Source organism: Panthera pardus, unplaced genomic scaffold (assembly GCF_024362965.1).
Source record: "Panthera pardus isolate Hobbes unplaced genomic scaffold, ASM2436296v1 HiC_scaffold_4, whole genome shotgun sequence".
Classification (NCBI taxonomy): domain Eukaryota; kingdom Metazoa; phylum Chordata; class Mammalia; order Carnivora; family Felidae; genus Panthera; species Panthera pardus.
In genome coordinates this window covers 12,155,934-12,175,374 of record NW_026526969.1, presented here as the reverse complement: position 1 = coordinate 12,175,374, position 19,441 = coordinate 12,155,934, and the positions used below count along the sequence as shown (strand labels likewise).

General features: G+C 56.8%; 1 protein-coding gene across 4 annotated transcripts in view; it reads right to left on the bottom strand.

Moving 5' to 3' along the window:
• The window catches only part of FBXL18 (F-box and leucine rich repeat protein 18), an 80,147-nt gene extending 63,390 nt beyond the window's left edge, over window positions 1-16,757 (bottom strand). For 3 of the 4 annotated variants that reach the window (XM_053894117.1, XM_053894118.1, XM_053894119.1), the window contains exons 1-3: window positions 16,598-16,757; window positions 11,095-11,310; window positions 6,215-7,758 (exon numbers count right to left, since the gene is read on the bottom strand). In XM_053894117.1, coding sequence (XP_053750092.1) covers window positions 6,215-7,758; window positions 11,095-11,310; window positions 16,598-16,615 — 1,778 coding nt within the window. In that variant the 5' untranslated portion in view covers window positions 16,616-16,757. The remainder of the gene's footprint in view (window positions 1-6,214; window positions 7,759-11,094; window positions 11,311-16,597) is intronic. The other variant, XM_019422532.2, reaches the window with a different exon arrangement.
• Window positions 16,758-19,441: the final 2,684 nt, after the last annotated feature.

Here is a 19,441-nt window from a genome sequence, read left to right as displayed (position 1 = left end):
CTGAGTCGAAGTGGAGAGTAGGACGCTCAACCGACTGAGCCACCCAAGCACCCCTATTCTTCTTTTTTTTTTAATGTTTATTTGTTTTTGAAAGATACAATGCAAGCAGGGGAGGGGTGGAGAGAGAGGGAGACGGGGGGTCCCAAATGGGCCCAAATGGGACGTGGGATCCCACAGGGCCCGACGCAGGAGTCGAACCCACAAACCATGAAATCATGCCCTGAGCCAAAGTCGGTTGTTCAACCGGCTGAGCCACCCAGGCACCCCAAAGGCACCCCTACTCTTTTAAAAGTCCTAAGGTAAGCATCCCTTTGCAGACCTGAAAGTGGGAAAACGGGAGGGGCTGAAGTCCAGAACCCTGACCGCGGTCTCTGGCTCGTCCCTGAGGAAGAACAGGCCTGTGGCGCTCTGGCCACTAGGTGGCGCTGTGGGTCCATGCTACCCACCGGAGACGTAGCGGATCTGGGTTTCAAACCAAGTAAACAGAGTGTGTTCACACAGCCTTTTAAACAGTTTTCAACCAGCCGGCCACTTCCGGGCTCTCCCACTCCGAAGGAAGCCACCCGTGACAGGTGTTTGGGATGGGGGCAGGCCTGTCCACTCCACCAGCTGCCTGGACAAGGGGGGGTGGCCCGTCCAAACCTCCCCCCGGCTCCCCGCACGGCCTGGTGGCAGAAATGGCCGGGTGTCGGTGGCTGCCAGTGCCTGCCCTCTGGTCAGAGGGTGAGGAAAACGATCCACCGGAATCACTTTTGCCTCGGGAGGCAGTCGTCCCCCTCAGCCGCGCCTCAACCTTCCGCTCAGGGAGGATCTGGCCTCCAAAGCCCGCTCCCCGAAAGGCAGCCTGGTCTCCTGAAGGTTCTGTGGGCACAGGAAGGCGCTCGGGGAGCGTCCCCTATCAGCCCACCCACCTCCGGAGGGCCCGGGCCTCGAGGGCGGTCCTGGGACGACCTCCAGGGCCTGGCTCCAAACCAGCCCTCTCACTTCCGCCCAGACGCCGCCCTGGTTCTGAGGTCGCGAGCAGCCCGGGGTGACTCAGGGTGATGCCTTCCCCTCCCTCCCCCAGGAGGCAGGGCTTCATCAGCCCTGGGAAAGAAGGCGCCCTGCTCTGTGCGGCGTGGGCTCCTCTCCCTGCCGAGGTGCGTGCGAAACGCGAGGCGCTGTCAGCACGACGTGTTCCCGCACCACCTCCCCGCGGGAGGGGTCCTGGCTGCGTGGAGGCCGCGCCCCGCCAGGAGTCCTGATGGGCCTCGCTGATGGGCACAGTGGTGGTGGCACCGGCCACCTCAGGGACGTTCTGCCGGCAAGTGCGGGAGCTGCCCGGGGAGATGTAGCGTGCCGGTGTCTCCGGAGCACGGGACGCCATCTCCTTTCTGCAGCTCCTGCCCACGGCAGGCGGGCAAGTGCCACCTGCTCCTGTCCCTCAGCCTCCCTGGGCTCGGCTTGCCGCAGAAGGCGAGAATCCAGGGGAACGGGGCCATTTGGCTGCGTTTTAGAAACTGGTGTTTGTTCTGAACAGGCAGTACCCAGCTCTGATCGGACATGGTTCTCGGCAGCCAGCGTGCACAGAGAGTCCATTATGAGCGGCGGTCAAGTTCCCGGGCCGACCTACAAAACCCATCTAGCCCGGGCCCCACAGGCCTCCCCAGCCACCGAACTCCCGCACAGCCTTGCTCCTGGAGGACCTGAGCCACAAGGGTCACGTTCCAGCTGCAGAAGCCACTCAGGACCACTAAATGCTGCTGTGTTACCCCGCTCAACGCTCAACAGGCCCTGTGAGGCAGGAAGTGCCACAGACCAGCTGTGTGGCTCAAGCAAGCTCCTTAATCCTCTGGGCCTCACTTTCCTCATCTGCAAAAGGGGACAATAATAGCTCCACTCCCGGGGTCGTTCAAAATGTCAAAGGAGTCAACACCTATGAGTGCGGGGAAAAAACAGCTGGCAGCCGTCACAAGTACACCAACAGGATCCAACAGCAGTCACTTCCTACAGTCCCTTCCTCTAGCTTCTGGAACACCTTCCCCCTCCATCTGCCGGCTCCCTGCCTCCCTGCCGGCTCCTGCTCAGTCGGCTTTGCTGATTCTTCCACCTCCTGACTGGGTGACCCCGGGCCCGGTCTGTGGTCTGCTTAGTTCCACGTGCTGGCTGGAGTCCACCGCCTCTCAAACTCTGGGACACACGTGCACAGCTGTGCCCCACAGCCTCCCCATCGCAGATGATGACGACCGCATCAGCCCAAATGCTCGGGCCGAAAGCGTCAGCATCGTCTGGACCCATCCTTGAGCCCTCCCACCCGCCCCACGTATCTGATCAATCAGCAAATTCTTGGGTCTCTCCCCGAATGTCTGACACGGCCTCCCCGACAGTGACAGCGCCCCTGCTCCTGCCCTGGCCCCAGTCTGTTTCAGTACAGCGGTGTGACCTGCCCTTCCGCTCCCCTCCAGTCACACGGGCTCCTGGCTGCTCCCGAAACACCCGACACACCCCATCTCAGGACCCTGGCATTAACTCGGCTCTGTCCAACAAAACCTTGTGTGCAGATGGGAACAATCTCCATGTGTGTTCTGTCCAACATGGAAGCCACCAGCACATGTGGTTCCTGACCGGCTGAAATGTGGCTAATACCGCTGAGGAACTGTACGCTTGATTTGACTCCCATTTTTACTCATTTAAAAGTAAGCGCCCGTCTGGCTCAGTCGGTTAAGCGTCCGACTTCGGCTCGGGTCATGATCTCATGGCTCGGGGGTTCGAGCCCCGCGTCGGGCTCTGTGCTGACAGCTCAGAGCCTGGAGCCTGCTTCGGATTCTGTGTCTCCCTCTCTCTCTGCCCCTCCCCTGCTCATGCCTGCTCTCTCTCTCTTTCTCTCAAAAATAAACATTAAAAAAAAATTTTTTAAAGAAAGAATTATCGTGGGTATTACAGGTGCTAACCCTGTTCTGTAGGCCCTCCAGGTACAAAGTGCTTTGCTCTCACCAGCCCCACTTTACAGGTGGAGGATCTAGGAGCAGGGTGAGGCAGGCAGAGCCAGTCCGAAGGGGGCCTGTGTTAGGCGTCCAGCAGCCCAGGGAGCCGGCAGCACCTGCCATGTCCAGGTAGCCCCACAGGCAGCAGACATGTAACGCTGTGGACGTGAGGCAGGCATTTGGGGGACAGATTCTGACTACTTCGACTTATTAAATTAGGGGCTGTATTTTACTTAATTTCATTTTCATCGACTTCCGTTTTTATCAAACACTCCCGGACGATGACCAAACACTCCCCAACAGCACGGCCAGAAAAGGCACAAGGTTTAATGGGTTGGCAAGAAAGAAAAAAGAAAAAAAAAAAAAACAAAACAACCCGATCGCAAAGAGGAAAGATCCAGAAATACCTTGACTCAGAATTTAGTGAAATTAGAACTCAGGTGTTCACCCGCCCCCAATTTTGGGGAATGTTCAATTCCTCCTAATCTCAAGACTCCCAACAGGTTAACAGGGTTGCAGACCCGGGGAGTTTTCTGTTTGCTAAATATATACCAGGACCCATCTGCAGCTTTGAGCGAAATGTGGCCCGCTGACCGCACGCTGATCACCGCTCCTTCCGGAAAGGCCAGCGATGTGACGGCAAAGGCCCAAGAAGAAGCAAGGTGGGACAAGGCACTGGACAGAGAAGGACCAGTGGAGGAGGGAGCAGATTCCTGCTGCTGCAGATACACAGGCAAGAAGACAGGCATCCAAGCCTCTGACGTCAGGAGGCCCGTCCCATGAAGACAGTGGTGGAGGGGGCCGCCCGCTGCAGCCGGGGCCCCTCCTCCGTCTCCGGAGGCTGATGCCACACCCCAACCCGGCAGGAGAGGCGCCCAAGCCAGAGAAATTAACAGAGAGGATGGAATTTGGGCCACAAGGCAGAGGTGGGCAGGAAGGGGGACGTCGGGGGGGTGGCAGGAAGTAAAGAGCAGGCCTGCGGTCCTCGCTCCTCCCAACTTACCCGGGCACTCCGCACCTGCGGCAGGACAGAGGGTCCCAAAGGTCCCTGCAACGGGAACAGCAACGCTGCCCAGCGAGCGTCCTTAACCGTTTCGTGACGCCTTGTATCACCTCTGGGCAAGGCCGAACGTGGCTGGGGAGGCCGCGGCCAGAGCCAGGCACACACTGCACCTCGAAGTTCCCGGGAGGTTAACTTTGACTCAGGTCTAAACCAGGGGGTTCTAACAACACAGCATTACGATTCTCGAAGCGAGGGTAACTGGAACGCACGGGACACGGCATGAACAACTGCCCCCTCCCCAAATACGGGGTTCGGTGGACACTCGGGCTAACGACCGAAGCCGCACATCCAGGGTGTGTGGATCCGACACGGCGGGAAAACACGGAGGCCTACTCTCCCTGCTCTGCCGGGTCGGATCCTGGGATTCTCACCCCCGACGGCAGGGCCTCAGGAGCCGCAGTGTGGATCGCGCTTGCAGGGAGAGTGGACAGACGGCAGGCACAGCCTGCAGAGGACCCCTAGAAGGCTCCAGAGCGGGAGCGGCAAAGCACTCAGCCGGCCCCATTTCCTGTCAGAGGACGCCTTCTGAGGGGAAAGTGGAAGCCTGCAAAGGCACAGTGGTTTCCATTTGGCACGACCTGGGGCCAAGGTCAAGCTCTGGAGTTCGACTGAGCTGGGTGAACCTCAGCTCCTCCTTCAAGCTTCCACTACTTCGTCTGTGAAACGGGAACGATGAGGGGCTGTCACGGGGACTAGACGGTGCCCGACAGCCCCTGGCTTAGCACCTGGCACTCGGCAAAAACGCAAAGTGCGCGCTGACCACTGTGGGGACAGTGACACACACACACGCCTCAGTGCTCCTGCTCTCATGCCACCCACCAGCCACCCCACAGCTCCAGCCTGACAGGGAGACCAGCTGAATGATCTGAGCCCGGCCGCTACATCCTCCCCAACCTGAAGCCCCAGCAGAGCTGGCATCCGCCCCACCATACCTTCCAGTAGATTCTGGGAAACAGTGTGATTTTTTAAGCTCAGCGCAATTTTTCAAGACCAGATCTGTCAAGATTTTCAAACATGTCTCAGGTCAACCAAGGCTTACCCTGTATTTATTTTTTTAAGTTTATTTTATTTTATTTTTAAAGCTTATTTATTTATTCTGAGGTGGGGGGAGAAGTGTGTGGGGGGGAGGAGAGAGAGAGAGAGAGAGAGAGAGAGAGAGAGAGAGAGAGAGGGAGAGAAAGAGAGAGAGAATCCCAAGCAGGCTCTGCACTGTCAGCCCAATGCAGGGCTCAAACTCATGAAACTGTGAGACCACGACCTGAACCGAAATCAAGGGCCGACGCTTAACCCGCTGAGCCGCCCCGGCACCCCCAAAGGCTTACCCTTTCGATGCTCACAAGAACCCCCCTCACTCCACGGCTCAATTCAGCGAGAGTCCGCTGTGTCTGGACTCTTAGGACAGCAGCCTGGGTGGGTCCTGCCCCTCACCCTCTCCTCTCTCAGATCGGCCTGCCACCTCGCTCTGGGCCACTGTCACCTGCCTACAGCAAGCACCGCCCCCTTTCAGCGCCCCTGTCTCCGGCTCCTCCGGTCCGGGCGGGTGCCAGGGGGGCCTTTCCCAGCCGGAGACGGGACTGCTCCCTCCACCGGCTCTAGTGCGTTCACCTCACCTGGCTGCCCGCCCCACCTCACCTGTGCTTTTTGAGCACCCGGTGTGTCTGCAAGACCCCAGGGCCCCGGTACATGCCTCCCGCTTTTCCAGAAAGCCTTGGCCTCGAGTCTCCTCCCAGCGCCCTCTGACTCTTGGCTTCAAAAAGCACACAGTCGGACGGAAAGCTCCGAGTTCGGCTCCTGGCACCACCCCTCACCAGCTCCGCTACGTGGGGCAACAGCCGCCTCCTGGGGTCGTCGCGAGGACTGACCAGGACCGCGCACACAGCGGCATCTTCTAGAGCAACCACTCAAACGACCGACCGCAGGGATGCGGACACGCCTGCCTCCCGCCCCGGCCTCCGCCCCCTGCTGCCTCCCTGAGTCCCGTCACCGCACCCCAGCCCCGGTCGGGCCCCACCGCCCCCCAGGCCCTCAGCGGCTAGAGGACAGCCCGCCCCTCCTCCACCCCGGCAGACGGGCAGCAGGTACGCGAACGTCTGCCACGCGAGGGCCCGAGCCGCTCACGTCCCCCTGCCGCCTCTCAAGCCTCCGAAGGGCCGGCGGCGGCCACGGCGGAGCCGCCAGGCCCCCTCACCTGAGGTCCTTCAGCCGCTTGCAATGCTTCAGCATGTCCGAGAGGGCGGACGTGTAGACCACCTTCCCCATCAGGCCCAGGTTGGCCAGCGACAGGGACTGCAGCTGCTGGCACTGCAGGCCGATGCTGACCAGCCCGGAGCCTGTCAGGATGCCGGGCAGCTGGGCCAGCGTCAGGTGCCTCAGGAAGGCCAGCTGGCCGACGGCGGCCACCTCCGAGTCCCCGACGCTCTGCGCCCGGCTGCAGGGCGGGAGGGAGTTGCGGATGGCGGGCTCGTTGCGCGGCATGGCGGAGGAGAAGCTGGACCCGATGAGCTCGAGGCGTTCCAGAAAGGGCACGTTCTTCAGCAGAGCCCAGAACACGGAGGAGGGCTGGGGGGCCGCCTGCCCCGGGAGGGGGCCGGAGTACGACGGCACGCCGATGCGCACCTTCTTGCCGAAGCCGCGGGGCACGGCGTGCGGGGCGGGCTGGGCCGGGGCGCGGTCGGCCCGCGGCGCCGCCTCGGCCACGGAGCACACGGGCAGGGACAGGGAGCGCAGGCGGCGCAGCCGGGCCAGCAGCTGGCAGAGGTGGCGGCCCGGGCCGTCGGCGCTGTGGTGGTGGGCGGCCGACAGGTTGAGGTGCTGCAGGTTGTGGCAGGACGCCACGAGCGTCTCCAGGATGCCGCTGTCGATATCGTCCTCCGCCTTGCGGAGCAGCGAGTCCGGGGACAGGCAGTGCACGCAGCCGCTGAGGTTCAGGCTGGCCAGGCTCCGCAGGTCCCTCCCGCCGTTGATGACCCGCTGGATCAGGTGGCCGCCGGACAGGGCGCAGCGGCTGAAGCTGAAGTAGAAGGGGTTGTTGAACTTCATGTGCTGGAGGAGGGACGAGCCGTTGAGCCAGGACTTGGGCAGCTGCAGGGCGTCCAGCGCGACGTTGCGGGCCATGGAGTCCAGGAGGTTCTTGGTGGCCCCGCTCTCGGCGAAGCTGCCGGGCACGGAGATGAGGAAGGCGTGGAGGTTCTCGGGCGTGCGGTCGCTGAGCACGGCCAGGTAGAGCCGCACCACCTCCTGGTTGATGTAGCCGGGCGCCAGGCGCGCGTAGAACACCCGCAGGTTCTGGTAGTGGGGCACGTTGCTCTGGCCCACCATGAGCTGGCCCGACAGGACGGCGCCCTCCCGCGTGCGGTCGAGGATCTCGAAGTAGAGCAGCAGCTTCTCGAGGCTGGTGCAGCAGGGCACCACGCCGTACGAGGGCGTGTACAGCGTCTGCTTGAGCTCCCGCACGCGGCTCAGCGTGGCCTTGCACTCGCCGCTCAGCTGGCCGGCATCGAAGCCGGGGCTCACGTCGATGGCCAGGGAGCGCAGGTGCTGCAGGGCCGACAGCATCTTGGAGAGGCGCACGGAGGTCAGGTGGCAGCCCGACAGGTTGACCTTCACCAGGCCGCGGCAGCGGGCGACGTGCTCGATGGTGGCGCCCGACAGCCAGTAGCAGCCGGCCATGTTGAGCTGCTGGATCTCGCGGCCGATCTCCTTCACCACCTGCTTCACCTTGTCCTCGCTCGCCTGCGGGACGGGGCGGGGCGGGACGGGACGGGGAGGGGCGGGGAGGAAGGAAAGGGGCTGAAGGCACCGGGCGGCTCCTTCCCCTTCATCCCTCGGCCCACACCCTCCCCCTCAGCAGTGGACAACCCGGAGCCACGAGGGGCCCTGCAGGGGCTCTGCGCTCCAGCAGAGGAGGGACACCGGAGGGGAGAGCCGGCCCCTGCCTCCCCTCCCCACAGGCCTACCGGAAGCCGCAGTCGAGAACCCCCAGCTGGGCGTGAATGTAAACCGGTGCAGCGGGTGTGGAAAAGTGTGGTGCCGCCTCCTTAAGCTAAAGCCAGGGTTACCATGTGACCCAGCAACTCCACCGAGGGAATGGAAGACACAGGGACTCGATCCGTGCCCGTCACGCACACGGCAGCACTACCCACAGCAACAACGGGTGGCAACAACCCAAACGTCCACCAACAGACAGAGGATAAACAAAAACGCGGTCCACGCACGCAAAGGAGTACCGTTTGGCCACACGGTGACACTCTGACACGTGCCACAACATGGTGAACCTAGAGGACGTGACGCTAGGTGAAACAGGCCAGTCCGAGGAGATCCCATGTTGTGTGACTCCACTCACAGGAAATACCCACAATAGGCAAATTCACCAACGGAAAGCAGAGCAGAAGTTACTAGGGGCCGGGGAAAGGGGCATGGGGAGTCACCGCTTAACGGATCCAGAGTTTCCGTTCAGGGTGATGGAAAAGTTCCGGAAACACTGACGATGGATGCACGACGCCACAAAGGTAATCCTGCGTACCGGACAGCGTCGTGCACTTAAAACCGGTGAAGACGGTAAGTGTTATTCCGTGATGCGGGCGGGCGGGGGGGGGGGGGTGGGGGGGTGGGGGGGTGTTCGAATCACGCGATGAAGTCGTGGCCTGGAAACCCGACCTGGCTGTCGCTGCCCTTTACATCGTAAGCATTTTCACATCATTAAATATTCCTCAAAAATATTCCTCACCGCTTAGGCGAGCCACGTTACGTCTGGTCATGGAAGCCAGCAGCCGACAGCTGCCCGTCCCGGCTGTGCCAGCGAGGCCTTCAGAAACCACACTGCCTCGAGCACCCGCGCACGTCACGTTCGTGCATCCAGATCACTGCTCTAAGCTAAACTCGCGCACACACAGCCGCGCAGGGGCAGGACACACGCATCGGAAATGCTCCAGATACACTGTGCCGGGGCAGATGCCCTTCCCTCTACAGGAAAGAACCCTCACAGGCAGGAAGCCTGACCCTGGCTCTGGGGAGTGGGCTCAGCTGCCCCCCACCCCCGCCCCCAGCAGAGAGGGGCACAGTGCATTCTCCCGTAAAGAGCCAAGCTCTGGAGGGGCCTCGCTCTGGGTTCAAATGCACGGCTTCACAACAACAGTAAGGAAACCTTCCCACAGTCTCCTAAAACTCGGGTCTAGGTCAAGTCCTCTATTTTCATCTTTAAGATATGTCGTCAGTTGACTTTCAACAAAAGGTGCAAGGCAATCATGCAAAAGAATGAAACCTTGCCATTTGTGACAACACGGATGGATCTAGATGGTTTAATGCCAAGGGAAATAAGTCAAATACTGCATGATTTCACTCATTATGTGAATTTAAGGAACAAAAAAGCAGGGGTGCCTGGGTGGTTCGGTCAGTTAAGCGTCCAACTCTTGGTTTTGGCTCAGGACATGATCTCGTGGTTGGTGGGTTCGAGCTCCACATCTTTGCTGATAGTGCAGAGCCTGCTTGGGATTCTCTCTCTCCCTCTCTGCCCCTCACCTTCTCACTCTCACACAAAAAGAAATAAAACATTTTCTTTTTAATTTTAAAAAATAGGGGTGCCTGGGTGGCTTAGTCAGTTAAGCATCTGACTTTCTGCTCCAGTCATGATCTCATGGTTTGTGGGTTCAAGCCCTGCATCAGGCTCTGTGCTGACAGCTCACAGCCTAGAGCCTGCTTCGGATTCTGAGTCTCCTTCTCTCTCTCTGTCCCTTCCCCCGCTCACATTCTGTCTCTCTCTCTCTCTCTCAAAATAAATCAACATAATAATAGTCAATTTTTTTTAATTAAAAAATAAATAAATAAAAGAAACAAAAGAGCAAAGGCAAAAGAGATAGGCAGACAGACAGACAAACCAAGAAACAGACTCTTAAGTACAGAGAACGAACTGATAACTGATGGTGACCTGAGGGGTGGGGATGAGGAAATGAGAGAAAGAGGTGACAAGGGTTAAGGAGCACACTTGTCATGATGAGCACAGGGTGACGTATGGAAGTGTTAAATCACTAAATCATATACCTGGAACTAATATAACACTGTATGTTAACTATACTGGAATTAAATATATATAGAATAAAAAAAATTACAGGGCGATTTAACAAGGAAAGGACGACCCTGTCGATAAGTGATGTTGCAACCGTGAGGAGCCACGTGCAAAAAAGGAGCCCTCGATCCCTACCTCACACCATATACAGAGACGAACACAACAGGGATTGGACGCATACCAGAAGAGCTAAAGCTGTAAGACTTCTGTAAGACAACAGCAGAAAATCTTCACGACCTCAGGTCTAACAAAATTTTCTTCAACAGAAACGCGAGACACACGAACTCAGAAAAAAAAAAAATCAATAAATTGTACTTCAACTTAAATTCAAACACTTATGCTCTCAAAAGATCCCGTTAAAAAAAGAGGAAAGGCAAGCCAGACTACGAGAGAAAGTACGACACAGGCACCCGACAAGGGACGCAGAGTACGTGAGAATTCCTGTAACTCCACGAGAAGAAGCCTTACACAGCTGCTTCGGGAAAGAAGATACACCAACAGCCCAGCCCCGGACGGAAACAGCACTGCTGCCATCCCAGCGCCCTTCCCCCGCGACGCCAGGTGAAAAGGCACAAGGCGACACCCACCCTGGCCGTCAGAGAGTGGCCTGGTGGGAAGGTCGCGCAGCAGCTGAAACCCGGCACGCGGCTGCTGGGGGGCGAGATGGGGCCTCCCCCGCACCACCGAAGTGCCAACACCCGCCGCGGACCCGGCAGCCCGCTCCTGGGGTACCTGCCGGGAGGTTGGCCTCCCTCCCAGCACCGCATCCACCCACCGAGCCTGCGCCCTCCCCCTGGGGGCCACACTGGCCGTGCCTTCCGGTCTCTAGCTTTTATCACCTAACCATGTGTCTCGGAGGTTGAGCAGGTCAGGACTCGGAGCTCCCACCTTCTTTGTCACCAGCCGCACGGCGCCCCCCTGCCAGGCTGTGCCGGTCCTCGGAGGGGCACGTGGGCCGTCCCCATCCCCGCCCGCGGGCCAGCACCACCTCGCGACCCGCGCCTCACCTCATAGTCCTTCTGCAGCAGCACAGTGTGGGTAAGGCTCTTGTCCAGGCACAGAACTGCAAGCTTCCGGCAGGTGCGCCGGACGTTCAGAACCAGGTCTGTGCTGGGCACGTGGCTCAGGATGTGCAGGAGGATCTCATCCGAGAAGCCGAGAAGGTGGGCGCCCACCGCCATAGTGGCCGCTGCAGGGGGTGCGTCGCCCTCGTTGGACGTGTCCTGTAGGTAAGGGGGGGCGGGGAGAAAGACACCGAATTCCCACGGGATCCCTGAGGTGGCCTTCAGCCCGGCCTCCTCGGCCAAGGACAGATGCCAAGAGAAGCCGTCAGCACAGTCTGTGGGAAAGAAGGTACTTTCACCAAAACCCTTACCTGCGGAGCCAGAGCCCGTGCCATCCAACACCCCCTTTCACATCTGCACACCAGGGTCTCTCCTCAAAAGAGAGGCAAAATGAAATTGCAATTTTTTTCCAAATGTAAGAGACCGTTCCCACTAAAGGTCTCCCATCAAGCCCGCCATGTTGCAGACTCCACTTCTGACCATCGGCCAACGTTCTCCATTTGGAAGGGAGGCTCTTCTCCCGCTCCCCCCAGCCTCACGCTATATTCTTAACGTGCTCGGGTAGCAGGAGTCTATCAAGAAACAATAGAGATGGGAAAAGAATAAATAAATAAGAGGGGCACCTGGCGGGCGGGGCGGGGGGGGTGGGGGCGCTAATCCAGTTAAGTGTCTGACTCTCGATTTCGGCTCAGATCACAATCTCATGGTTCCTGGGTTCGAGCCCCACATCAGGCTCCGTGCTGACAGCACAGAGCCTGCTTGGGATTCTCTCTGTCTCCCTCTCTTTCTGCCCCTCCCCCACTCAAGCTCTCGCTCTCAAAATAAACATTAAAAAAAAAAAACCAACGAAGACTGGGGATAACAACATGTCTTCACCTGTTGGGGTCGCCGAGATGGGCGTCAGGCCCTCAAACAGTGGCAGACAGCAGCTCTTTCCAGCACTGCCATTAAGGAAGGGCAGTATAAAGTCCTTATAAAGAAGAAATCGCACCTCCTAGACCGACGTCTTTACATTGCCGAGGCTACTACCAGATGATGGGAACTGCACAATTTACCCCCACTTATCACACTATCTGGCTAGAAACTCGGACCAGTACTTCCCGTAAGATGTCCACACATTTCACCGTGTTTCTGTAAATATCTGCAAAAGGTTTTCTTCCGTGATGCGGGCCTCCCGCCTCTCCTGGGCTGGTGTGTACAACCCAGCGGGAGAGGGGGCTCACCCTTCATCAGTGTGACAGGAAATTCCCAAGTCAAGGGCAAAGGGACTGGAGGCTCTCAGGGGAGCCCCTGGTGGGGAGGGATCCCCGTATCTTCCCGGCACTTCCCAGAAGGGATCCTCTTGCCTCTAAAGCATCCTCACCGAAGGGGTGCCTGTCTGACCGCTCCCAGGAGAGGGCACCCAGGATTATTTCCACCGCCTGTCTCCAAGCCCCCCTCCGCCAACCAGACTTGTCTTCTGTACGGATGTGCACCGATGGAAGCCCTGAGACCTGGAGAGCCCTGCTGCTGCTGGGGCAACCGTGAAGTCTGGGAAGGGAGAGCCTGCCTGCACACCCCACACAGCCTCCAAGGCTCTCCCGGGCTCTGTGACTGGAGCCCCCTTCTCTGTCCCACCAAGTGTTCCCCAGGCCTGGGAAAGGGTTTCCGCAAACATTTCCCACGGTGGAACAGCACGGGCCCTTCCCATGTGCCTTCACTGCCCCCCTTTCCATCTGAGGTGCCTTCGATCCTGTCCCCCTCCTCCCACGGTTTGTGAGGGTAGACGACAGCCGTCAGACCCAAGTCCGCAGTGTTCTGGGTTGCTGTATTCTGGGGCTAGTGTTCTCAACCATTAGTGACTTTCCGTAGCTCGGCGCGTCCCAGAGCCAATCATAGGGATCACCCAGGCATGTGTTACAAGTGATGATTCCCAGGGGCACCTGGGTGGCTCAGTTGTTTAAGCATCTGACTTCAGCTCAGGTCATGATCTCATGGTTCGTGGGTTCGAGCCCCACGTCGGGCTCTGTGCTGACAGCTCAGAGCCTGGAGCCTGCTTCACATTCTGTGTCTCCCTCTCTCTCTGACCTTCCCCCATTCATGCTCTGTCTCTCTCTGTCTCAAAAATGCATAAACGTTAAAAAAAAATTTTTTAATAAAAAAATAAATAAAAATAAGCAAAAAGACTTAAAAATATTTTTAAAAATAAAATAAAATATAAGGGGGAAAAAGTTTTATGCACTTTTCAGAACGTAACATTTCACAAAAAAAAATTTTAAGCAAAGACAAAACAAAACAAAAAAACAAAACCTCAGGCAGAATTAAGTACTGAAACTTCAGTGCGTGCCTGCCCCAAAATCATCCCCTCCCAGATGTTCACATTGGACAACCCAAGAAATCATAGGTCTCACAAATCAACCGAAGAGGTGTCTGGAATGATCTAAATAAGTCAAGGGGAGAGAGAGATGAAACAAGGATAGTCATGTGTTAACAACTATTAACTCTGGGCAATGGGAGGGCACCTGGCTGGCTCGGTTGGTGGAACATGTGACTCTTGATCTTGGAGTTGTGAGTTCAAGCCCCACACCGGACATAAAACTTACTTAAAAAAACAAATAAAGAGGGGTGCCTGAGTAGCTCAGTCGGTTAAGCATCTGACTTTGGCTCAGATCATGATCTTGTACCTCGTGAGTTCGAGCCCCGCACTGCACTCCTCACTGGCAGTATAGAGCCTGCTTGGGATTCTCTCTCTCTCTCTCTCTCTCTCTCTCTCTCTCTCTCTCTCAGATAAATAAATAGACTTAAAAAGAAAAAAGGAACACTAAATGCAAAAAAAATTTTTTTTCAATAACTGGCCAATGGATCTAACAGAAAGGCTCATTATAGCGCTCTTTCATGATGTAAAATTGTAAAATATAGCATATTTTACATCATAAAACCTTTGTTAAACCACAACACCAATCTCAAGAGGTGCACAATTTTATGGGTTTCCATAAATTTTCTGTCCCACTTCTCAGGTCTCTGTTTCTCTTAGCAATTTCTAGAATGTCCCCTGCCTGCCTCGTGCCTCTAAGCCTTTCCACAAGCTGTTTCCTTCCACCAGACAGGCCACCACACAGGAAAACCGCTCCTGTCAGAACTTTGGCTCAAAGGCTCAAATGCAACGAAGCCCTCCCAGCATCCGGCACCCCGCTTACCTCACCCTCACCGTGCTCATCACCGCTGGACCAGGCACCCTCCTCCCCTCACCCCAGCCTCATCGGATGACGCTTATCTCCTCACTAGGCCAGGAATGGCTCCTGAACGGGGATCGTTTTTTAATTTCCAAGAGTTAAAAAAACACCGAACCAGGTGAGGCAACGGACCACGGCTTCAGAATCATTTGAAGCATTACAAAAACCGCAGACCACTACTCCCAGAAACTCTGGAAGCCATCCTGGGCATCTGCATTTTAAAGCCAGCAATGAGGGGCGCCTGGGTGGCTCAGTTGGTTAAGCATCCGACTCTTGATTTCCGCTCTGGTCATGACCTCACAGTCGGTCGTGAAACTGAGCCCCACATCGGGCTCTGTACTGACGGCGTGGAGGTTGCATGGGATCTTCTCTTTCCCTCTGCCCCTCTCCTCTGTTCACCTGTGCACATGCGCACTCCCTGTCTCTCTCACACAAAAATAAACTTAAAAAAATAAAAATAAAAACAAACACCTTTCAAAGCCAGTAATGACTTTCAAAATCAGACCACCTCATCTGGAATCCTACAGCGGGGATGGCTGCACAACCATGTGACTATGTTTTTCAAAACCACTCTGGGGCACCTGGTTGGCTCAGTTGGTAGAGCATGCAACTCTTGATCTCAGTGTTGTGAGTTCAAGCCCCACGTTGGGCATAAAGCTTACTTTAAAGAGATAAATAAATTTAAAGCTGTGGATTTTATTTATTTATTTATTTATTTATTTATTTATTTATTTATGAGAGCATGCAAGCAGGGAAGGGGCAGACAGAAGGGGACAGAGGATCTGAAGCAGGTTCTGTGCTGACAAGCTGACAGCAGCGGGCCAGATGCGGGGCTCCAACTCACGAACCGTAAGATCATGACCTGAGCCCAAGTCTGACGCTCAACCGACTGAGCCACCCAGGCGCCCCCTAACACTGTGAATTTCATGGTATGTGAACTATATATCAACAAATAATCAATAGACCATCCCAGAAGGGACCTTGATTTCCATCCCCAGGGTAGAAAGAGACGGCCCTCTCTCCTCTCAACTCAAGAGCCGCCCACAAAGCAACGAGAGAGGCCTCACTGGCCAGGTCGCTTCAAGGAACACAGGGGCCTTTGCGCCAGCCCCCCGGGGCCCCGCAAGTACACACAATTACCTGAATCTGTTACAGCCAGGCTACTCCACAACTCTTCCTTTTAGAGCTGCAGCTTTCCACCCCTTCAAACCTCCCACCAGTCTGCAGGTATGTCCCACAGTCCCACACCGTCCTTCTCAATCAAGGGGCCACTTCTAAGCCCAATTCACTTCAAAGGAAGAGGCGCTGTCACCAACACCCAGCCCCGTTCGAAAAACACTTGAACCTCTGACTCCAGTTCCCCAGAGCCTAGGTAAGCCCCTAAGACAGGAAGTGCACTCAAGGGTCCAAGTCCCACGTGCTACATATACACACAGGTGCACACAAATACACATAAAGAAAGGCAGGAAGCAGCAATAGGAAAGACACTAGTCAGAGTCCGAACCCCCATACCTCGGTATGCAGATAAAATACGTTGCACCACATTACAGGGACTCAGACCCAGACTTGTGGAGCGCTGGGGAAGGAATTCTGGGCTAAGTCAGAAGTCTCCCAGGTGAAATGGGCCTTCCTCCATTACCCCCTAAGTCACACAAGCAGGCACAGAGCAAAGTGCTGAAAAGGACTGAAACTGAGCATTCAAAGATAGAGGATGGGGTGCACAGCGGGCATGGAAGAGGGAAGTCTCATAGCTCCAAGGGCTGAGCCCAGGTACAGGGGAAAAGGGCCTGAGAGGCCTAGAGGAGCCTGGAAACTCTGGGGGCGCAGAGGAGGGGAAGAACTCTGGCGATCACGACTGCGGGGCTGGGAAAGGGCTGGAAAACCCAAGGAGGAGAGAGCTTGTGCCTTCGGAACGGAGTGGTGAGGACCCGGGAGGGATGGGGGCGGGATGAGGCAAGGATGGGGCAGGGGGCAAGGCCAAGACAGGGATGGGAAGGACCCGGCGAGGCCGAGGCCAGGGTCGGGGCAGGAAGGACCAAACAGGGCAGACGCCTGGGCTGGGGTGGAAAGGGCCAAGCGGCACCGAGCTGGGGGTCGAGGTCGGGACGGGAAGGATGGAGCGGGATAGGCGGCTGGATGGAAAGGACGCAAGGGGACCGGGGAGAGATGGGAAGGCCCGAGCGAAGCCAAGTCCGCGCGGCAGGAAGGGGAGCGGAGAGAGGCGCCGGCCGTACCTCTCCGGAGCTGGCCATGTCGAAGGCGGGCGGGGCCGCGGCCGCGGGAGCCGCAGCCCCAAGGCCTCCCCCTGGCCCGCCAGGGATGCTCAAAGCCGGCGCGTCCGCGACTCCACAGAGACCCCGGGAGGGGCGGGGGCTCCAGCCACTTCCGGCGCCTGCTGACGCACTTCCTCTCGCCAGTCGGCCTGTCCCGCGCGGCCGCCATGTTGGGTGCGGCGCCCGTGCCAGAGGTCCTGCTAGGGCGCGGGGTGAGCCCGAGAGGACCCCGTCAGCTCAGCCGCAGCTGGCTCTCTGGCCTGGCTCCTTTCCCCCTCGTCTGCTCTGTGCAGGCTCCTTCCCAGCCCCACTGGCCTCTTCCTGTCCGGACAGCACTCTCCTGCCTCCAGGCCTTGGCCTTTGCGTCCCCATGCCTGCAAGAACCACCCGCGGGGAGCGGGGCCCCTGCCCACCGTGCAGAAGACAGCCTCCCCTCCTCCACGTCCTCACATTCCCACACCTAAATTTGCTCCTTATCCTGTATTTTTTCTTCATAGCTCTTGGCACTGTCTGACCTACTGTGTCTTTTTCTTTTCTTTTTTCTTTGTTGTTCTCTTCCTGTACTCAGGGGCAGGATTCCAGGTACCTAGGATGCTGCCTGACGCGTAATAGGCACCGAATAAATACTTGGTGGGTAAATGAACAGGTGGCTGATGTGCCCTCACCCCTTAACGCTTTGTATATAAAAATCATTTACTCATAAAAATCCGTGGGGAAAAAACTGGGGTCAGAATTGGTGCTGACTCCTGAGTGACCTTAAGCGTGTGTATGTTTCCTGTGGTTGGTGGAACAAAGGGCCACGATCTGGGGGCGGGGAGGGGGGGGGGGTTAAACCACAGAAATGTATTCTCTCACAGTTGTGGAGGCCAAAAGTAGGAAACAAAGATGGTGATTGGGCCATGTTCCAGTGGCTCTCAGGAAGAATCCCTTCTTGCTCTTCCTAGCTTTGGGTGATGGCCAACAATCCTTGGCTTGCAACTCTATGGCTCCCAAGTTCTTCCTCTGTCTTTGCAGGGCCATCTTGCTTTCTTGCAGGGGCGGGGCGGGGCGGGGCGGTGGGGGCGTGTTCACACATTTGTATCCTTTCTTATAGGTACCTGTCATGTTAGATTTAGAATCCATGTTAATCCAGGGTGACCTTATCTTAACTAATGACATATGCAAAGAGCTTGCTTCCAAATAAGGTCACATTCTGAGGTTCTGGGCGGAGGTCAATCTTTGGGGGACACGTATTCAACCTAGTACATCAGGTTTCGTATCCTACTCTCCTGGGGCCTCATTTTCCTCCCACTTCATTGGGTTGAGCCTTTTGTATCAAGAGGCCTTTGATGAGCTCCTCCTGTGGGTGGACCATCCTGGGGGCAGGCACAGTCTTTGCCTCAAAGAGTTCATGGTTTAGTCAACAGTTAAACACAACTTCAGGCATAACAAGAGTGTTAATGGAGATCCCATTGTTTACTATTGGAGTCTTGACAATGGAGCCCAACTATGACCTAGACAGGTATCTGGAGTTTCCCAGAGGCCCAAGGTTTCTCCTCCCGTCCTCCTGACTCCCGGACCCATTCCTTCTTTTCCCCTGTAATCTGTAATCAGGTATGTTTTTTATTGTCATGCAAATGTTTATTTTCTGTCCCCTGTCTAGAGGCCGCTCGCTTTTAGGCAAACAGGCTTGAGCAACGGAATGTAGAAAGGGCCCACAGCAACTACCTGGCTGAATACAGACAGGCCCATCAGGTGACCCACCTCAAAATATCCAGAGGCCCTAAACTGACCAATGGGCTACTTACAACCAGGCACAGTTACCAAAAAAGGGAAAATTCCATGCGTCCCCATACCTCCTCACCTTCCCTCTCTAAAAACAGCCCCCACCCACTCCCTCATTGCAGCCGGCCTCCCCTCTGCTGTCCTGCCTGCCGCTCCTTTGCGGAGCCTTCAATAAACTTCTATCTCCTTTGTTCTGCCTCAGGTGAATTCTTTCACCACCTGCCTTCATCTCAGCTTTAGCTGAAGCCCGATTGTGTCCCACATTTGGGGGCTCCCATCCAACTGGGAGAGACACCACATTTAGACACCACAGCCCACTAGAACGGGGCTTGGCAACGACAGGCCCTCGATAAACCACCATCAGCTAGGCACCTGATTAGCGGAGATGATGCATGTAAGTGTCCGGCACAAGGAGCAATTCAAACACTGTAACTATTGCTATTATGGGTCCTGATGAGGACGGAGTCCCACGTTTCCCGGGTGCCCCAATTCTGAGGAGCATTTGGTTGGAAATCACAGAGCGTGGGCTCCAGGTAACCAAAGCGGGGAGTCAGTTCCAACACCTCGCTGCTCTCACCCCTCGTTTCCAGGTCTGGGCGACACTTCCTCGCAGTGCTCTCAGTGGCTCCTGCACTGAGAGCCAGCCCCCCCCCACCCCCCTCCCCACCCCCGCCACTGCAGTGTCTGGCTGGCCGGGGCCAGGTCTGAGCCCCTGGCCCCATGGGTTCACCAAAAACCCCAAGTAGAGGCTGGAAATGATGTAGGCGAAGGTGGTGATCTCTGTTACCTCCCACCCACTCCTGATGTGAGGCCTGAAGGAAAGCTCTTTCCTAATAGAAATGACAATGGCCACGATTCCCACGCCACTGCTGATTACACTTTCCACGTGAGATCCGATTGGAACTGTCACGGAACCCTGGTGGGTAGACCCGATTATTACCCCAGCTTGCAGAAGAGGACACAGGTGCACGTGAATAGCAAAGCTGGGATTGGAGCCCACGTCGTCTCTACTCCGGAGCTCAGAGGCTTGGAGAGGCAGAG